At 40.4% G+C, this 18,774-nt stretch overlaps 1 protein-coding gene and 1 long non-coding RNA gene across 2 annotated transcripts; both read left to right on the top strand.

Annotated features, from left to right (window-relative positions):
• Positions 1-332: 332 nt before the first annotated feature.
• On the top strand, positions 333-2,396 carry LOC146498274 (uncharacterized). Its single transcript, XM_085139598.1, has one exon. The coding sequence runs from the start codon at positions 447-449 to the stop codon at positions 2,079-2,081; it is 1,635 nt and encodes a 544-aa protein (XP_084995724.1). The 5' UTR covers positions 333-446; the 3' UTR covers positions 2,082-2,396.
• A 9,583-nt stretch (positions 2,397-11,979) lies between these two features.
• LOC146498273 (uncharacterized) lies at positions 11,980-13,471 on the top strand. Its single transcript, XR_014870470.1, has 3 exons — positions 11,980-12,285; positions 12,832-12,987; positions 13,086-13,471. It is a non-coding gene; the product is annotated as an uncharacterized LOC146498273 (long non-coding RNA).
• Positions 13,472-18,774: the final 5,303 nt, after the last annotated feature.

The following is an 18,774-nucleotide window of genomic DNA, read 5'->3' as shown; positions in this document are numbered from 1 at the left end:
CACCGGTAATGTTCTTTAATAAGACAGACACGTGAGCATTCTGATAGCCGTGTGCCATTTAAATTAGCATAGCTCACCAGCCATCATGGAAATCAACAACACAGTGGGGGGTCGCTTCACATTCTAACTTTAAACGAAGGATTTTAAAACTATTTGGTGTGGGTTAAAGCAGTGCACCAGTAGGCTATACGTTTCACATCCACACAACTTTCACTGAATCACAACAACAGAGGATCGTCGTTGTGCCTATAGCGGTTGCTAGGTAACGCTAGCGCTAAGTTCCGCCGTCATCCCGGATGTAGGCGGAGCTTAGCGCTAGAATCTCTTTGATCCTTTGATGTCTTATGTGACGCTGTGTTAGAAAAATCCTTAAATAGGGGTTAGTTACCCTTTCAGTTTAGTAAGAAGCATCGTTTCACAGCCGAGCGCATCAGTTAACAGAAAACATGAATACAAATACAGAGATGAATCCTTTGACTGAAGTTAGCGAAAATATAAAATCCAGAATTAGACACTTCTTTATGAATATCACAGAAGAACAGCGGCATGCACTGAAAAAAGGGAGCTCAGATGAACACACCAAGCAGGTACTTGGCATGTTTACATCTGAATTGTTTCATATCACCATGTCTGAAGTCATGCCAATGATTAATGACTTTGAGTGTGATGTCGACCCAGGGGAGAGTGTCAACTTGGGGGAGACGAGTTTACAGGCAGTCGGGGAGAAATCGACGCACTGTGCGTGCTGCCCCAATTCGTCCACCCAGCACATGAATCGGGAGGATCCACAGTTAGCTGATCTGGTATCAGATTCAGAATTAGCAGAGGGGCCAAAAAATGGACCAGTGGCTGAGCCCACCAAGGACGCCAAAGCTCAACTGTTGGACCAACAGCTGCTGGTTAAAGAGCTCATAAATGCTGTAATTGCACGCGCCTCGAGAAAGGCAAAGGTGCCGCCAACAGATTTAATTCAACAGCAACTCTTCCCGGCTCTGTGGGCGCAAATTAAAGAAAAAACTCTAAACATCAAACAAAATAGAGTGAAAAGTCTTGAAAAAGCAATTTTCAAAGACATTACAAAGCTCCTGGATATTCCACCTAATTTTGTTATCATTGCGCTACCACTAGCTCAAGAAGTGGTCATTTCTGTATTCAAAGATCACCTCTTCCGAAAGAAGCGAAGCCTACTTAGAAGGCTATTCGCTTGGTTTGGAAAAACTGAAGATGATGGAGACCAGCCATCAGAAACTAAGAAGATCTCCAAAACACTTTTACAGGACTTTAAAGCTAATATAATTCCAATACCGGAGGAAAAATCACCATCTGGTGTTAGAGGCAGCTCTTATGATGCTGACCAAAAAGAGTGTGTGAGCACACTTATTCATGCTGTGCTCTCACATGCTGCAAAACCTTCCCACCACAAACCTTCAGTTAAACTTCACAAACTACTCTTTGACAAGGTGATGTCTGATTACCGCATCAAAGACCTGCATATTAATAAGAAAAAATTAAAAGGTCTCGATGAGGTCATTTACCAAGAGCTCCGCAACAAAGCATTCTGTGAAGACAAGCACTTGATCGTATTACTGAATGACAAGGACCCAGTATTGCAAAACTTGACGATCGATATAATTAAAAAGCACTTGATCGAGTTGATGGAGAATCCAGCCCTTAGCGCTGCTGAAGAAGTTCAAAAATACAGGTCTTCTGTGGAAGTCTGTATTGAGGACTTGGTGAAGCATGTCGTTGAATATGCCGAGATACCCTGCTCTCCTGAAAAAGCCGATGCCATCTCCAAACGGCTGTTCGGTAAAGTTTGGCCGCGAATCAAAAAAATTCAAATCCCCGCTGAATATGTGATATTCCTCAGTAACATGGTCTACAAGTCTCTCATAGAGAAATGGAAAGACCCAGCTGTGATTCTGATATTAATGTCATCGGAACACAGATACGTTTATGATTTCATTACTCAGGTCTTCAGAGAGCATGCCGTAACTGTATTGGAAAGTCAACCTTTCATCACAAGCTTCTTTTCCTCTGTGGGTCGAGCTACGGGTTCGCACACAGACAAAACAAAATGAATGTTCTGTAAGCAATCCGTCAGGATTGACTGTAAATATTTATTTAAAATTATTTGGACAGTTTAAGTGTATTAGTTGACATCAAACTCTTTAAATTGGCTAACAAGTCATTTTATAAACCCCACGACCGGCCGAGGCAGATGGCCGTCCCTCACTGAGCCTGGTTCTGCCGGAGGTTTCTTTCTTTTAAAAGAAAGTTTTTCCTCCCCACTGTTGCCGAGTGCTTGCTCAGAGGGAATTGTCAGATTATTGGGGTTTTGTTTTTTGTCAACTAATACACAGCTTATCTTATTGGGCACTCTAAATTAATTTTTTTAATTAAAAAAATAAAATAAAATCCTAAAAAGATTATATTGTGAATATTGCCTGTTTTTATTGTCACACAAATGTCTACATTTTCAGCCTTGGCTGAACACGTGTGTGTGTCATTGTATTCAATCAAAGATTTTAGTAGCAACTATTGTATATGGCAGATGTTTTACTCTGATTACACACAGCCTCTGTAGGAGTAGGTCACAGATAAAAGGTATTCATTTGTAAATTTGACCTCTGACCTCACATTGATACAGGATGACAGGATATTTGTATGTAAACTATAATGTGATATTTAGAATCCACATATATTGGTATATAATCTCCTAAATGTTGCCAAACTGACCAATCTGTAAAGTTGAGGTTACCAAAAATTGTGTTGAAAGTCAGAACCCATCACATGGGTTAAATTACCATTAATGTTTGGGTTAAGATTTCTTCTTATTATAAAATTACATTTATAAAAACTAGATTCAAAACAGATTTTCTCAAAAAATCTTTTTATTGCCATATGATACCTGAACATAGACAGCAAATTCATAAAAATCTATCAATGAAAGTAAAATACAACTTAAAAAAAAGTATATAATTCGTTATATTATATCCATTACTTCAAATCAGTCTTTTGGTTACAGCACATGCAAATGCATGTAAACACAGATGAAGACATGGTATGTAATGCCTGCTCTGTTTTTAGAGCAAATCACATTTTTAAAAAAATCTCAACTTTAAAAAAATGATGAATTGATGATTATCTCAGCACATACATCAACACTTTGGAAAAGTGGCAAGAGGGAATCTCCCTCTAAGATCATTTCATGCACCTTTATGAGCAACATTTTACACTTACATCATAGCTAAATGAGCCCTCATTCATTTGATCATATTTGGTTCATGTCCTGGGATTCATCTGTTCCTGGGATAGATGACGGTGTGAAGGAATTCCCAAGCTGGGCGCATGACTCTGGGTAGCTTGCATCAAAAACAAAAAAAATGCTTTGATGCAGCCATCAACAGACCTTAGACTCCAAAACACGTTGCTTGCATTAACTGAACTTTCAAAACAGAGCTACCTTAAATTACACAATTGAAACATATGTGTATTGTTTGTGTATTTATACACAAACACTCATATATATTCAAATGATTAAAAAACAAAAGTCCATTTACCTGTTACTACCACACCAAATTGGGTTGTTAGTACTTCCTGGCTTGTGTAGCCACTATGATCCTGGAGCATTTCCATTGTGCTTTGGAGTTTGTACTGCTTTGTCTCTAGGGGCCACCGTAAGTATACTTTTATTTATTCACTCCACATAAAATCTAATAAATAAATGATAAAATACAAAAAAAACTATTTACATTTCAACTTTTAACTTTTTAAATATTCTGCTTTTTCTTTTTAAACAAATTTCAAGTGAAACAACACAAAACACTGCAAACCACAGCACAATAAAACATAAATTAAAATATGCAAAACAAGAAGAAGATGCACATTCTCTGTCATATAGGTCTGGGATGATTTTTGGGAGAGTGTTTTCCTGCTTGGAATCGAATACATAGGATTCACTGCATGGATAAACTTTCTGAATCCTTTATCATCTACAACTGAAAATAGTTGTGGATGATGATGACTATACCTTTCCAACGTGACAATGTTGTCTCTTGTTGTTGTCCCTGGCTCGCTATCTCTCTATTTCCCTCCCGCTCTGTTCCTGCTACTGTATTATATGCTACTATGCTACTATATTAGATGTTTTTTCTATGATTTATTTTATGATTTGCAAAAGGTTCTCCCTGATTGTACTTTTTTCATTATTTTTGACTCCTCGAGGACACCGTAGTAATGTGATCGGAACTTCCATTGCAAAAACAGATTCGCTCTTTTGAAAAGGTAAACTGTGGTTTGTGCTGCATTTGTCTGCATTTTTTGTTGTTATTGTTGTTGTTTCCGATGCTTGTTAATGTGCTGGTGGTTCCCTCACTGTTTCACAAACTCTATTATGCAGATTCAAAAGCAGTATGATTTTATTCTATCTATCGTTATGATGCACGATAATATTATCGGAAGGTCTTTATAGTACCAAAAAGAGGAGGAATAAAAAACTGCTTAAAGAGTGAATTGGATCACATACAATTTGATGAGTTGCAGTGCATTTGTTATGTTAGTGTTTAAGTTTAAGTTAGTGTTGTCAAAGTTCAAAGTGCGCTGCATTACATAATCAGACGTTGCAAAACTACACCCAAGTGTAATGAAGTTTACTTGCTGATTCATGCATGTATAGCAGATACTTATAAATATAACTATTGAAATATGCTGGTTTTTTTTTTTTTTTTGCCTGTCCCATTTGGTTCTTTAGCCGTCAGAATTGTTGTCTGAAGACCAACAAGGATACCCAATGGATTTATTTTGCCAAATGGATCATCATGGCATTGCCGTATTGGTCCATTTGATCGACCTTTGTTTTTATTATTTATTTTATTTTCAGTTGTTACAGACGGGACAGACATGAGTGAGGGATAGGAAAGGGAGAAAGAAAGAGGAAGGAAAAGAAAAACAGAAGGGGAGAGGGACAGTGAGAAAGGGGGGAAGAAAAAATATCTCCGGGATCACCTGTTGAGAGAAAAAGAATAGAAAACAAGCAAAAAAAACAAAACAATGCAACATACTATACCCAACACCATCGCATTAATCTAGCTAAGTGTAAACAGCAGTAAATACTAAATATTGAATGTTGTTGTGCAGCACGCAGGACAGACAGCGCACAATGTGCTTTGAAGTAGCAGCCAAGAAAGGTGTGATTTAAGTCTACGAACAGTGAACACCCATGTGCACACCTGTTTGGATCGGCGCGCTTGTATTCAAATGGTTTCCCCATGTAATGGTCTGCTAGAGGATGTAGAGAGCCATAGCCCCGTCCCCCAGGGCATGAAGCAGGCATGGAGGAGATCCAGGCCCCAGACATCCAGAGGCCCCAGAGTGCAAGAGCCCAAGGAGGACCACCGGAGGGGCATCCGTGCCACCTTCATGGGAAGGGCTGAGGATCCCCAGATGAGGGGTCACCCAGTAGCCACCGGGCAGAAGCTAGAGGGGGCTGCACCGGCGTGCCCGCCGGCTCCGCCGGCAGCCAGCTGTGCCAGAGTGAACCGAGCCGCAGGCACAGAGGCCGGAGGCCCGAGGGCCCCCCGCGCCCCGGAAGAGGCCTGACCGAGCAGCAGGCGCCAGGCCCCGCCAAGTAGCCACCGGGAGTGAGCTGGCACATGACCTGAGCGCCCAGTCCCGGACACCAAGAACCAACAATGCACCGACCCCTGAGGGCATCAGTCACCGGCAGGGAGTGTGGTGAGGGGAGATAGGCCTCCACACTTTGGAGGGCCTTGGAGTTCCCAGAGAGGTGGAGTCTAAGACCCGACCTGACATATAGACACAGACAAACAGGCACACTCAGACACAGACATGCATTCCCACCCTCATGCACACATATACAAACACTCAGCACTCACCCAACGTAGGAATAAACGTAAATGGACATGTACACACAATCACACTCCCCAAACATACTCTATACCCCGGGTCCAGGTATCCTCACCCCCAGAGATGGAAACGGCACCCAGACCCAAGAGATGTTACCCTTCCCTCCGGGGTGGAGGCAAGCAGACCGCCCCAGGCTCCGCAGCAGCAGGGAGGCCAATCGGACAGCCAGCATCTCTTCCCAGCCCCCCCGCCCCGATGGCTAGCAGAGAACGGGGGTGTGTTAAGACCCCATACCTCCCTCCTCCCGCTCAAGTGTAGTGTTGCTGCGTGTTGCTCTAAAGTGTATTTAAAACAAGGGAGAGCATGGTGCTGCTGCCAGAGAGCAGCAGGTGTTAGCACGGCCTATATAAATATGCTGGTTGAGTCAATCATGCAATAGAATTTAATTGCATGGGAAATATCTGAAGTGCTTTGTGTGTGTGTGTGTGTGTGTGTGTGTGTGTGTGTGTGTGTGTGTGTGTGTGTGTGTGTGTGCACTCCAGTGCTGCCAGTATGGAGGGAGATCCTCTCTCAGCCCTGTGTACTCCTGCTTTTGTGGTGGATGTGGACAAAGCGAAGAGGAATGCCCAGAGGATGATCGAGCGCTGCCAGAAACTGGGAGTCCAACTTCGTCCACACATGAAGACCCACACAAAACCCTGTATGGATTCATACGCTCATGCATAGACACGCACACAGCACGTGCTTACAGACTTGCTGTGTATACAGGATTCTGATGAGGTCTCTGTGTGTGTCTAGTGAGTGTGCTGACATTATGACGGGTGGATCACAGAGGTGCATAGTGGTTTCCACCCTGGCAGAGGGTGAACACAGCTTCTCATCAGTTTAATACAGATTATAGCCTTGGGCTAATTTCCATCTGCAGACCCTCTGGCAGGTTGGTGTTACACACAAGTTAGTAAAAACATACAGAGACAACAATAACAGGACAAAAACAGTGATCACAATAAATTAGAACAAACAATGACAAGAAGAGTGGAAAACAGAGGACAATACAGATAACAACAACGGAAACACATCAGTTATATTGCACAAACCCCACACATGCCCTGACTGTCCTGATATTGCACTGACCCATTACACTAATAGTTGTTTCCCTTTTTGTAATACACTAACTCTTTTTCACATAAAGCATGATTAATTAAACATGATCACATGTTTGCGTGAGCCTCAGCCACCCTTCTAAGTGACTCTTCAAGATAGGGAGACTTGCACTTTCCCTCACTGACAGGGGACGAGTATTCCAGAAGTTCAATGCAATGACAAAGTTCAGACCTTAACCTGATGGAAATCCGTTGGTGCGACCTTAAGAGAGATGTGCGTAAACAAATACCCCCAAACTTCAATAAACTGAAGCAACATTGTAAAGAAGAGTGGACCGAAATTCCTCCACAGTGATATGAAACAGCAATAAAATCATACAGAACACCATTGCTTCAAGTTATTACTGCCAAAGGTGCTGCAGGTTTCTCTGTGCTGCTTTTTTTTTTGGGAGTCACTTGGGGAACAGTTTCAGGCCTTTATTGGCCAAGCTATCTATGATAGAGATGCAAAATCTATAGATTTGAACAATCATATTGAAAATCAAATGTTCAAAATGTAAATTTTGAAAGCTTGAAATGTTTATTCTGACAGGGAATCCGTGTCTGAGATTTGAATATTTAACCTTAAAGGGCTGTTTTCATATATGGAGGCAACGGGATTGTAAAGCATTGAGTTTCATTTTTGGTTAGTGCATCGGCATAATTATTCTGGCACCAAGCAGCGATGTGACCTGTGGATTACTGCAGGATAAAATAATACTTCCGGGCCCAGCTTTCAAAGTAAAAGCAGTTGTGGGAAACTGGCAAATGCTTTATTTCCATCAGCATTTAAAAAAGCTAAAGAATAAATAAATAAATAAAAAGGGTGGGCGGTGCGCTGGATGAATGATAAAACGACTCTGTGAAGACAAAACAAAGCTATAAAAATGTCCACGTGCACAGACATGCACACAAAAACTGCCTGACTCCTTGCTGGCTGTAACTCACCGCGCGTGATCACCTGTAATGTTCTTTAATAAGACAAACACGTGACCATTCTGATAGCCGTGTGCCATTTAAATTAGCATAGCTCACCAGCCATCATGGAAATCCGATAACAACACAGTGGGGGGTCGCTTCACATTCTAACTTTAAACGAAGGATTTTAAAACTATTTGGTGTGGGTTAAAGCAGTGCACCAGTAGGCTATACGTTTCACATCCACACAACTTTCACTGAATCACAACAACAGAGGATCGTCGTTGTGCGTATAGCGGTTGCTAGGTAACGCTAGCGCTAAGTTCCGCCGTCATCCCGGATGTAGGCGGAGCTTAGCGCTAGAATCTCTTTGATCCTTTGATGTCTTATGTGACGCTGTGTTAGAAAAATCCTTAAGTAGGGGTTAGTTACCCTTTCAGTTTAGTAAGAAGCATCGTTTCACAGCCGAGCGCATCAGTTAACAGAAAACATGAATACAAATACAGAGATGAATCCTTTGACTGAAGTTAGTGAAAATATAAAATCCAGAATTAGACACTTCTTTATGAAGATCACAGAAGAACAGTGGCATGCACTGAAAAAAGGGAGCTCAGATGAACACACCAAGCAGGTATTTGGCATGTTTACATCTGAATTGTTTCATATCACCATGTCTGAAGTCATGCCAATGATTAATGACTTTGAGTGTGATGTCGACCCAGGGGAGAGTGTCAACTTGGGGGAGACCAGTTTACAGGGAGTCGGGGAGAAATCGATGCACTGTGCGTGCTGCCCCCATTCGTGCACCCAGCACATGAATCAGGAGGATCCACAGTTAGCTGATCTGGTATCAGATTCAGAATTAGCAGAGGGGCCAAAAAATGGACCAGTGGCTGAGCCCACCAAGGACTCCAAAGCTCAACTGTTGGACCAACAGCTGCTGGTTAAAGAGCTCATAAATGCTGTAATTGCACGCGCCTCGAGAAAGGCAAAGGTGCCGCCAACAGATTTAATTCAACAGCAACTCTTCCCGGCTCTGTGGGCGCAAATTAAAGAAAAAACTCTAAACATCAAACAAAATAGAGTGAAAAGTCTTGAAAAAGCAATTTTCAAAGACATTACAAAGCGCCTGGATATTCCACCTAATCTCGTTATCATTGCGCTACCACTAGCTCAAGAAGTGGTCATTTCTGTATTCAAAGATCACCTCTTCCGAAAGAAGCGAAGCCTACTTAGAAGGCTATTCGCTTGGTTTGGAAAAACTGAAGATGATGGAGACCAGCCATCAGAAACTAAGAACATCTCCAAAACACTTTTACAGGACTTTAAAGCTAATATATTTCCAATACCGGAGGAAAAATCACCATCTGGTGTTAGAGGCAGCTCTTATGATGCTGACCAAAAAGAGCGTGTGAGCACACTTATTCATGCTGTGCTCTCACATGCTGCAAAACCTTCCCACCACAAACCTTCAGTTAAACTTCACAAACTACTCTTTGACAAGGTGATGTCTGATTACCGCATCAAAGACCTGCATATTAATAAGAAAAAATTAAAAGGTCTCGATGAGGTCATTTACCAAGAGCTCCGCAACAAAGCATTCTGTGAAGACAAGCACTTGATCGTATTACTGAATGACAAGGACCCAGTATTGCAAAACTTGACGATCGATATAATTAAAAAGCACTTGATCGAGTTGATGGAGAATCCAGCCCTTAGCGCTGCTGAAGAAGTTCAAAAATACAGGTCTTCTGTGGAAGTCTGTATTGAGGACTTGGTGAAGCATGTCGTTGAATATGCCGAGATACCCTGCTCTCCTGAAAAAGCCGATGCCATCTCCAAACGGCTGTTCGGTAAAGTTTGGCCGCGAATCAAAAAAATTCAAATCCCCGCTGAATATGTGATATTCCTCAGTAACATGGTCTACAAGTCTCTCATAGAGAAATGGAAAGAACCAGCTTTGATTCTGATTTTGATGTCATCGGAACACAGATACGTTTATGATCTCATTATTCAGGTCTTCAGAGAGCATGCCGTAACTGTATTGGAAAGTCAACCTTTCATCACAAGCTTCTTTTCCTCTGTGGGTCGAGCTACGGGTTCGCACACAGACAAAACAAAATGAATGTTCTGTAAGCAATCCGTCAGGATTGACTGTAAATATTTATTTAAAATTATTTGGACAGTTTAAGTGTATTAGTTGACATCAAACTCTTTAAATTGGCTAACAAGTCATTTTATAAACCCCACGACCGGCCGAGGCAGATGGCCGTCCCTCACTGAGCCTGGTTCTGCCGGAGGTTTCTTTCTTTTAAAAGAAAGTTTTTCCTCCCCACTGTCGCCGAGTGCTTGCTCAGAGGGAATTGTCAGATTATTGGGGTTTTGTTTTTTGTCAACTAATACACAGCTTATCTTATTGGGCACTCTAAATAGATTTTTTTAATTAATAAAATCCTAAAAAGATTATATTGTGAATATTGCCTGTTTTTATTGTCACACAAATGTCTACATTTTCAGCCTAGACTGAACACGTGTGTGTGTCATTGTATTCAATCAAAGATTTTAGTAGCAACTATTGTATATGGCAGATGTTTTACTCTGATTACACACAGCTTCTGTAGGAGTAGGTCACAGATAAAAGGTATTCATTTGTAAATTTGACCTCTGACCTCACATTGATACAGGATGACAGGATATTTGTATGTAAACTATAATGTGATATTTAGAATCCACATATATCCACATATATTGGTATATAATCTCCTAAATGTTGCCAAACTGACCAATCTGTAAAGTTGAGGTTACCAAGAATTGTGTTGAAAGTCAGAACCCATCACATGGGTTAAATTACCATTAATGTTTGGGTTAAGATTTCTTCTTATTATAAAATTACATTTATAAAAACTAGATTCAAAACAGATTTTCTCAAAAAATCTTTTTATTGCCATATGATACCTGAACATAGACAGCAAATTCATAAAAACCTATCAATGAAAGTAAAATACAACTTTAAAAAAAGTATATAATTCATTATATTATATCCATTACTTCAAATCAGTCTTTTGGTTACAGCACATGCAAATGCATGTAAACACAGATGAAGACATGGTATGTAATGCCTGCTCTGTTTTTAGAGCAAATCACATTTAAAAAAAAATCTCAACTTTAAAAAAATGATGAATTGATGATTACCTCAGCACATACATCAACACTTTGGAAAAGTGGCAAGAGGGAATCTCCCTCTAAGATCATTTCATGCACCTTTATGAGCAACATTTTACACTTACATCATAGCTAAATGAGCCCTCATTCATTTGATCATATTTGGTTCATGTCCTGGGATTCATCTGTTCCTGGGATAGATGACAGTGTGAAGGAATTCCCAAGCTGGGCGCATGACTCTGGGTAGCTTGCATCAAAAACAAAAAAATGCTTTGATGCAGCCATCAACAGACCTTAGACTCCAAAACACGTTGCTTGCATTAACTGAACTTTCAAAACAGAGCTACCTTAAATTACACAATTGAAACATATGTGTATTGTTTGTGTATTTATTTATACACAAACACTCATATATATTCAAATGATTAAAAAACAAAAGTCCATTTACCTGTTACTACCACACCAAATCTGGTCGTTAGTACTTCCTGGCTTGTGTAGCCACTATGATCCTGGAGCATTTCCATTGTGCTTTGGAGTTTGTACTGCTTTGTCTCTAGGGGCCACCGTAAGTATACTTTTATTTATTCACTCCACATAAAATAAATAAATAAATAATAATAAATAATAAATAAATAAATTATAAAATACAAAAAAACTATTTACATTTCAACTTTTAACTTTTTAAATTTTCTGCTTTTTCCTTTTAAACAAATTTCAAGTGAAACAACACAAAACACTGCAAACCACAGCACAATAAAACATAAATTAAAATATGCAAAACAAAAAGAAGATGCACATTCTCTGTCATATAGGTCTGGGATGATTTTTGGGAGAGTGTTTTCCTGCTTGGAATCGCATACATAGGATTCACTGCATGGATAAACTTTCTGAATCCTTTATCATCTACAACTGAAAATAGTTGTGGATGATGATGACTATACCTTTCCAACGTGACGATGTTGTCTCTTGTTGTTGTCCCTGGCTCGCTATCTCTCTATTTCCCTCCCGCTCTGTTCCTGCTACTGTATTATATGCTACTATGCTACTATATTAGATGTTTTTTCTATGATTTATTTTATGATTTGCAAAAGGTTCTCCCTGATTGTACTTTTTTCATTATTTTTGACTCCTCGAGGACACCGTAGTAATGTGATCGGAACTTCCATAGAAAAAACAGATTCGCTCTTTTGAAAAGGTAAACTGTGGTTTGTGCTGCATTTGTCTGCATTTTTTGTTGTTATTGTTGTTGTTTCCGATGCTTGTTAATGTGCTGGTGGTTCCCTCACTGTTTCACAAACTCTATTATGCAGATTCAAAAGTAGTATGATTTTATTCTATCTATCGTTATGATGCACGATAATATTATCAGAAGGTCTTTATAGTACCAAAAAGAGGAGGAATAAAAAACTGCTTAAAGAGTGAATTGGATCACATACAATTTGATGAGTTGCAGTGCATTTGTAAAGTTAGTGTTTAAGTTTAAGTTAGTGTTGTCAAAGTTCAAAGTGCGCTGCATTACATAATCAGACGTTGCAAAACTACACCCAAGTGTAATGAAGTTTACTTGCTGATTCGTGCATGTATAGCAGATACTTATAAATATAACTATTGAAATATGCTGGTTGAGTCAATCATGCAATAGAATTTAATTGCATGGGAAATATCTGAAGTGCTTTGTGTGTGTGTGTGTGTGTGTGTGTGTGTGTGTGTGTGTGTGTGTGTGTGTGTGTGTGCACTCCAGTGCTGCCAGTATGGAGGGAGATCCTCTCTCAGCCCTGTGTACTCCTGCTTTTGTGGTGGATGTGGACAAAGCGAAGAGGAATGCCCAGAGGATGATCGAGCACTGCCAGAAACTGGGAGTCCAGCTTCGTCCACACATGAAGACCCACAAAACCCTGTATGGATTCATACGCTCATGCATAGACACGCACACAGCACGTGCTTACAGACTTGCTGTGTATACAGGATTCTGATGAGGTCTCTGTGTGTGTCTAGTGAGTGTGCTGACATTATGACGGGTGGATCACAGAGGTGCATAGTGGTTTCCACCCTGGCAGAGGGTGAACACAGCTTCTCATCAGTTTAATACAGATTATAGCCTTGGGCTAATTTCCATCTGCAGACCCTCTGGCAGGTTGGTGTTACACACAAGTTAGTAAAAACATACAGAGACAACAATAACAGGACAAAAACAGTGATCACATTAAATTAGAACAAATAATGACAAGAAGAGTGGAAAACAGAGGACAATACAGATAACAACAACGGAAACACATCAGTTATATTGCACAAACCCCACACATGCTCTGACTGTCCTGATATTGCACTGACCCATTACACTAATAGTTGTTTCCCTTTTTGTAATACACTAACTCTTTTTCACGTCCACCATAGGGTGCCTCAGCCACCCTTCTAAGTGACTCTTAAAGATAAGGAGACTTGCACTTTCCCTCACTGACAGGGGAAGAGTATTCCAGAAGTTCAATGCAATGACAAAGTTCAGACCTTAACCTGATGGAAATCCGTTGGTGCGACCTTAAGAGAGATGTGCATAAACAAATACCCCCAAACTTCAATAAACTGAAGCAACATTGTAAAGAAGAGTGGACCGAAATTCCTCCACAGTGATATGAAACAGCAATAAAATCATACAGAAACACCATTGCTTCAAGTTATCAAATCAAATCACTTTTATTGTCACGTCACATGTGCAGGTACACTGGTACAGTACATGTGAGTGAAATTCTTGTGTGCGAGCTTCACAAGCAACAGAGTTGTGCAAAAATACAATAACGTAAAACAAGCAAAATATAAGAATGGCTAAATCTGAGACTAATAAATATATGTACAATATATAATAGTATATGCATTACTGGATCTGTATACTAAATATTTTTTCTACGTGTGTGTGTGTGTATACATATTTTACAAATTAAATAGAGTAAACAATAAAATAAAATATATAAAATATACAGAGGTTTGTAGTTGGATATTGTGCAAAACAGTGGCATTAATGTACAGTATGTAGTGCATAATGTTGAAGTTCCAGTAGTGGAGGTGAGGTGTCTATGAAGTGTTCAGCAGTCTGATGGCCTGATGGAAAAAGCTGTCTCTCAGTCTGCTGGTACCGGATGCTGCAAAACCTCCTTCCTGATGGAAGTAGTCTGAACAGTTTATGGCTGGGGTGACTGGAGTCCTTGATGATCCTCGACGCTTTCCTCAGGCAACGCTTCCCGTAGATGTCTTGGAGGGAGGGAAGCTCACCTCCAATTATCCGTTCAGAGCACCGCACTACTCTCTGGAGAGCTTTGCGGTTGTAAGCGGTGCTGTTGCCGTACCAGGTGGTGATGCATCCAGTGAGGATGCTCTGAATGGCACAGCGATAGAAGGTCCTGAGGATGCGGGGGCTCATGCCGAATCTTTTCAGTCTCCTGAGAAAGAAGAGGCGCTGCTGCGCCTTCTTCACTGTTTTGTTTATGTGTACTGACCACGTAAGATCCTCAGCCAGATGTACACCAAGGAAGCGGAAGCTGCTCACTCTCTCCACAGCAGCGCCGTTGATGGTGATGGGGGTGTGTACTTCTCTGCACCTCCGGAAGTCCACTATCAACTCCTTTGTCTTTGCGACATTGAGGGTGAGATGGTTGTCTTGACACCACTGGGTCAGTGCGCTGACCTCCTCCCTGTAAGCCGTCTCATCACCGTTGGTGATAAGACCCACCAATGTAGTGTCATCCGCAAACTTCACAATGATGTTGGAGTTGTTAGTGGCCGTGCAGTCATGGGTGTAGAGTGAGTAAAGGAGAGGGCTCAGTACGCACCCCTGTGGTGCACCAGTGTTCAGTGTGATTACTGCCAAAGGTGCTGCAGGTTTCTCTGTGCTGCTTTTTTTTTTGGGGGGGGGGGAGTCACTTGGGGAACAGTTTCAGGCCTTTATTGGCCAAGCTATCTATGATAGAGATGCAAAATCTATAGATTTGAACAATCATACTGAAAATCAAATGTTCAAAATGTAAATTTGGTGACAGGTTAACTGAAAGCTTGAAATGTTTATTCTGACAGGGAATCCGTGTCTGAGATTTGAATATTTAACCTTAAAGGGCTGTTTTCATATATGGAGGCAACGGGATTGTAAAGCATTGAGTTTCATTTTTGGTTAGTGCATCGGCATAATTATTCTGGCACCAAGCAGCGATGTGACCTGTGGATTACTGCAGGATAAAATAATACTTCCGGGCCCAGCTTTCAAAGTAAAAGCAGTTGTGGGAAACTGGCAAATGCTTTATTTCCATCAGCATTTAAAAAAGCTAAAGAATAAATAAATAAATAAAAAGGGTGGGCGGTGCGCTGGATGAATGATAAAACGACTCTGTGAAGACAAAACAAAGCTATAAAAATGTCCACGTGCACAGACACGCACACAAAAACTGCCTGACTCCTTGCTGGCTGTAACTCACCGCGCGTGATCACCTGTAATGTTCTTTAATAAGACAGACACGTGACCATTCTGATAGCCGTGTGCCATTTAAATTAGCATAGCTCACCAGCCATCATGGAAATCAACAACACAGTGGGGGGTCGCTTCACATTCTAACTTTAAACGAAGGATTTTAAAACTATTTGGTGTGGGTTAAAGCAGTGCACCAGTAGGCTATACGTTTCACATCCACACAACTTTCACTGAATCACAACAACAGAGGATCGTCGTTGTGTGTATAGCGGTTGCTAGGTAACGCTAGCGCTAAGTTCCGCCGTCATCCCGGATGTAGGCGGAGCTTAGCGCTAGAATCTCTTTGATCCTTTGATGTCTTATGTGACGCTGTGTTAGAAAAATCCTTAAGTAGGGGTTAGTTACCCTTTCAGTTTAGTAAGAAGCATCGTTTCACAGCCGAGCGCATCAGTTAACAGAAAACATGAATACAAATACAGAGATGAATCCTTTGACTGAAGTTAGCGAAAATATAAAATCCAGAATTAGACACTTCTTTATGAAGATCACAGAAGAACAGTGGCATGCACTGAAAAAAGGGAGCTCAGATGAACACACCAAGCAGGTACTTGGCATGTTTACATCTGAATTGTTTCATATCACCATGTCTGAAGTCATGCCAATGATTAATGACTTTGAGTGTGATGTCGACCCAGGGGAGAGTGTCAACTTGGGGGAGACCAGTTTACAGGCAGTCGGGGAGAAATCGATGCACTGTGCGTGCTGCCCCAATTCGTCCACCCAGCACATGAATCAGGAGGATCCACAGTTAGCTGATCTGGTATCAGATTCAGAATTAGCAGAGGGGCCAAAAAATGGACCAGTGGCTGAGCCCACCAAGGACGCCAAAGCTCAACTGTTGGACCAACAGCTGCTGGTTAAAGAGCTCATAAATGCTGTAATTGCACGCGCCTCGAGAAAGGCAAAGGTGCCGCCAACAGATTTAATTCAACAGCAACTCTTCCCGGCTCTGTGGGCGCAAATTAAAGAAAAAACTCTAAACATCAAACAAAATAGAGTGAAAAGTCTTGAAAAAGCAATTTTCAAAGACATTACAAAGCTCCTGGATATTCCACCTAATTTCGTTATCATTGCGCTACCACTAGCTCAAGAAGTGGTCATTTCTGTATTCAAAGATCACCTCTTCCGAAAGAAGCGAAGCCTACTTAGAAGGCTATTCGCTTGGTTTGGAAAAACTGAAGATGATGGAGACCAGCCATCAGAAACTAAGAAGATCTCCAAAACACTTTTACAGGACTTTAAAGCTAATATATTTCCAATACCGGGGGAAAAATCACCATCTGGTGTTAGAGGCAGCTCTTATGATGCTGACCAAAAAGAGCGTGTGAGCACACTTATTCATGCTGTGCTCTCACATGCTGCAAAACCTTCCCTCCACAAACCTTCAGTTAAACTTCACAAACTACTCTTTGACAAGGTGATGTCTGATTACCGCATCAAAGGCCTGTATATTAATGAGAAAAAATTAAAAGGTCTCGATGAGGCCATTTACCAAGAGCTCCGCAACAAATCATTCTGTACAGACAAGCACTTGATCGTATTACTGAATGACAAGGACCCAGTATTGCAAAACGTGACGATCGATATAATTAAAAAGCACTTGATCGAGTTGATGGAGAATCCAGCCCTTAGCGCGGCTGAAGAAGTTAAAAAATACAGGTCTTCTGTGGAAGTCTGTATTGAGGACTTGGTGAAGCATGTCGTTGAATATGCCGAGATACCCTGCTCTCCTGAAAAAGCCGATGCCATCTCCAAATGGCTGTTCGGTAAAGTTTGGCTGCGAATCAAAAAAATTCAAATCCCCGCTGAATATGTGATATTCCTCAGTAACATGGTCTACAAGTCTCTCATAGAGAAATGGAAAGACCCAGCTGTGATTCTGATATTAATGTCATCGGAACACAAATACGTTTATGATTTCATTATTCAGGTCTTCAGAGAGCATGCCGTAACTATATTGGAAAGTCAACCTTTCATCACAAGCTTCTTTTCCTCTGTGGGTCGAGCTACGGGTTCGCACACAGACAAAACAAAATGAATGTTCTGTAAGCAATCCGTCAGGATTGACTGTAAATATTTATTTAAAATTATTTGGACAGTTTAAGTGTATTAGTTGACATCAAACTCTTTAAATTGGCTAACAAGTCATTTTATAAACCCCACGACCGGCCGAGGCAGATGGCCGTCCCTCACTGAGCCTGGTTCTGCCGGAGGTTTCTTTCTTTTAAAAGAAAGTTTTTCCTCCCCACTGTTGCCGAGTGCTTGCTCAGAGGGAATTGTCAGATTATTGGGGTTTTGTTTTTTGTCAACTAATACACAGCTTATCTTATTGGGCACTCTAAATTATTTTTTTAATTAAAAAAATAAAATAAAATCCTAAAAAGATTATATTGTGAATATTGCCTGTTTTTATTGTCACACAAATGTCTACATTTTCAGCCTTGGCTGAACACGTGTGTGTGTCATTGTATTCAATCAAAGATTTTAGTAGCAACTATTGTATATGGCAGATGTTTTACTCTGATTACACACAGCCTCTGTAGGAGTAGGTCACAGATAAAAGGTATTCATTTGTAAATTTGACCTCTGACCTCACATTGATACAGGATGACAGGATATTTGTATGTAAACTATAATGTGATATTTAGAATCCACATATATCCACATATATTGGTATATAATCTCCTAAATGTTGCCAAACTGACCAATCTGTAAAGTTGAGGTTACCAAAAATTGTGTTGAAAGTCAGAACCCATCACATGGGTTAAATTACCATTAATGTTTGGGTTAAGATTTCTTCTTATTATAAAATTACATTTATAAAAACTAGATTCAAAACAGATTTTCTCAAAAAATCTTTTTATTGCCATAAGATACCTGAACATAGACAGCAAATTCATAAAAATCTATCAATGAAAGTAAAATACAACTTTAAAAAAAGTATATAATTCATTATATTATATCCATTACTTCAAATCAGTCTTTTGGTTACAGCACATGCAAATGCATGTAAACACAGATGAAGACATGGTATGTAATGCCTGCTTTGTTTTTAGAGCAAATCACATTTAAAAAAAAATCTCAACTTTAAAAAAATGATGAATTGATGATTATCTCAGCACATACATCAACACTTTGGAAAAGTGGCAAGAGGAAATCTCCCTCTAAGATCAT

Source organism: Neolamprologus multifasciatus, chromosome 18 (assembly GCF_963576455.1).
Source record: "Neolamprologus multifasciatus chromosome 18, fNeoMul1.2, whole genome shotgun sequence".
NCBI lineage: Eukaryota > Metazoa > Chordata > Actinopteri > Cichliformes > Cichlidae > Neolamprologus > Neolamprologus multifasciatus.
This window is presented reverse-complemented; position numbering and strand designations above follow the sequence as displayed.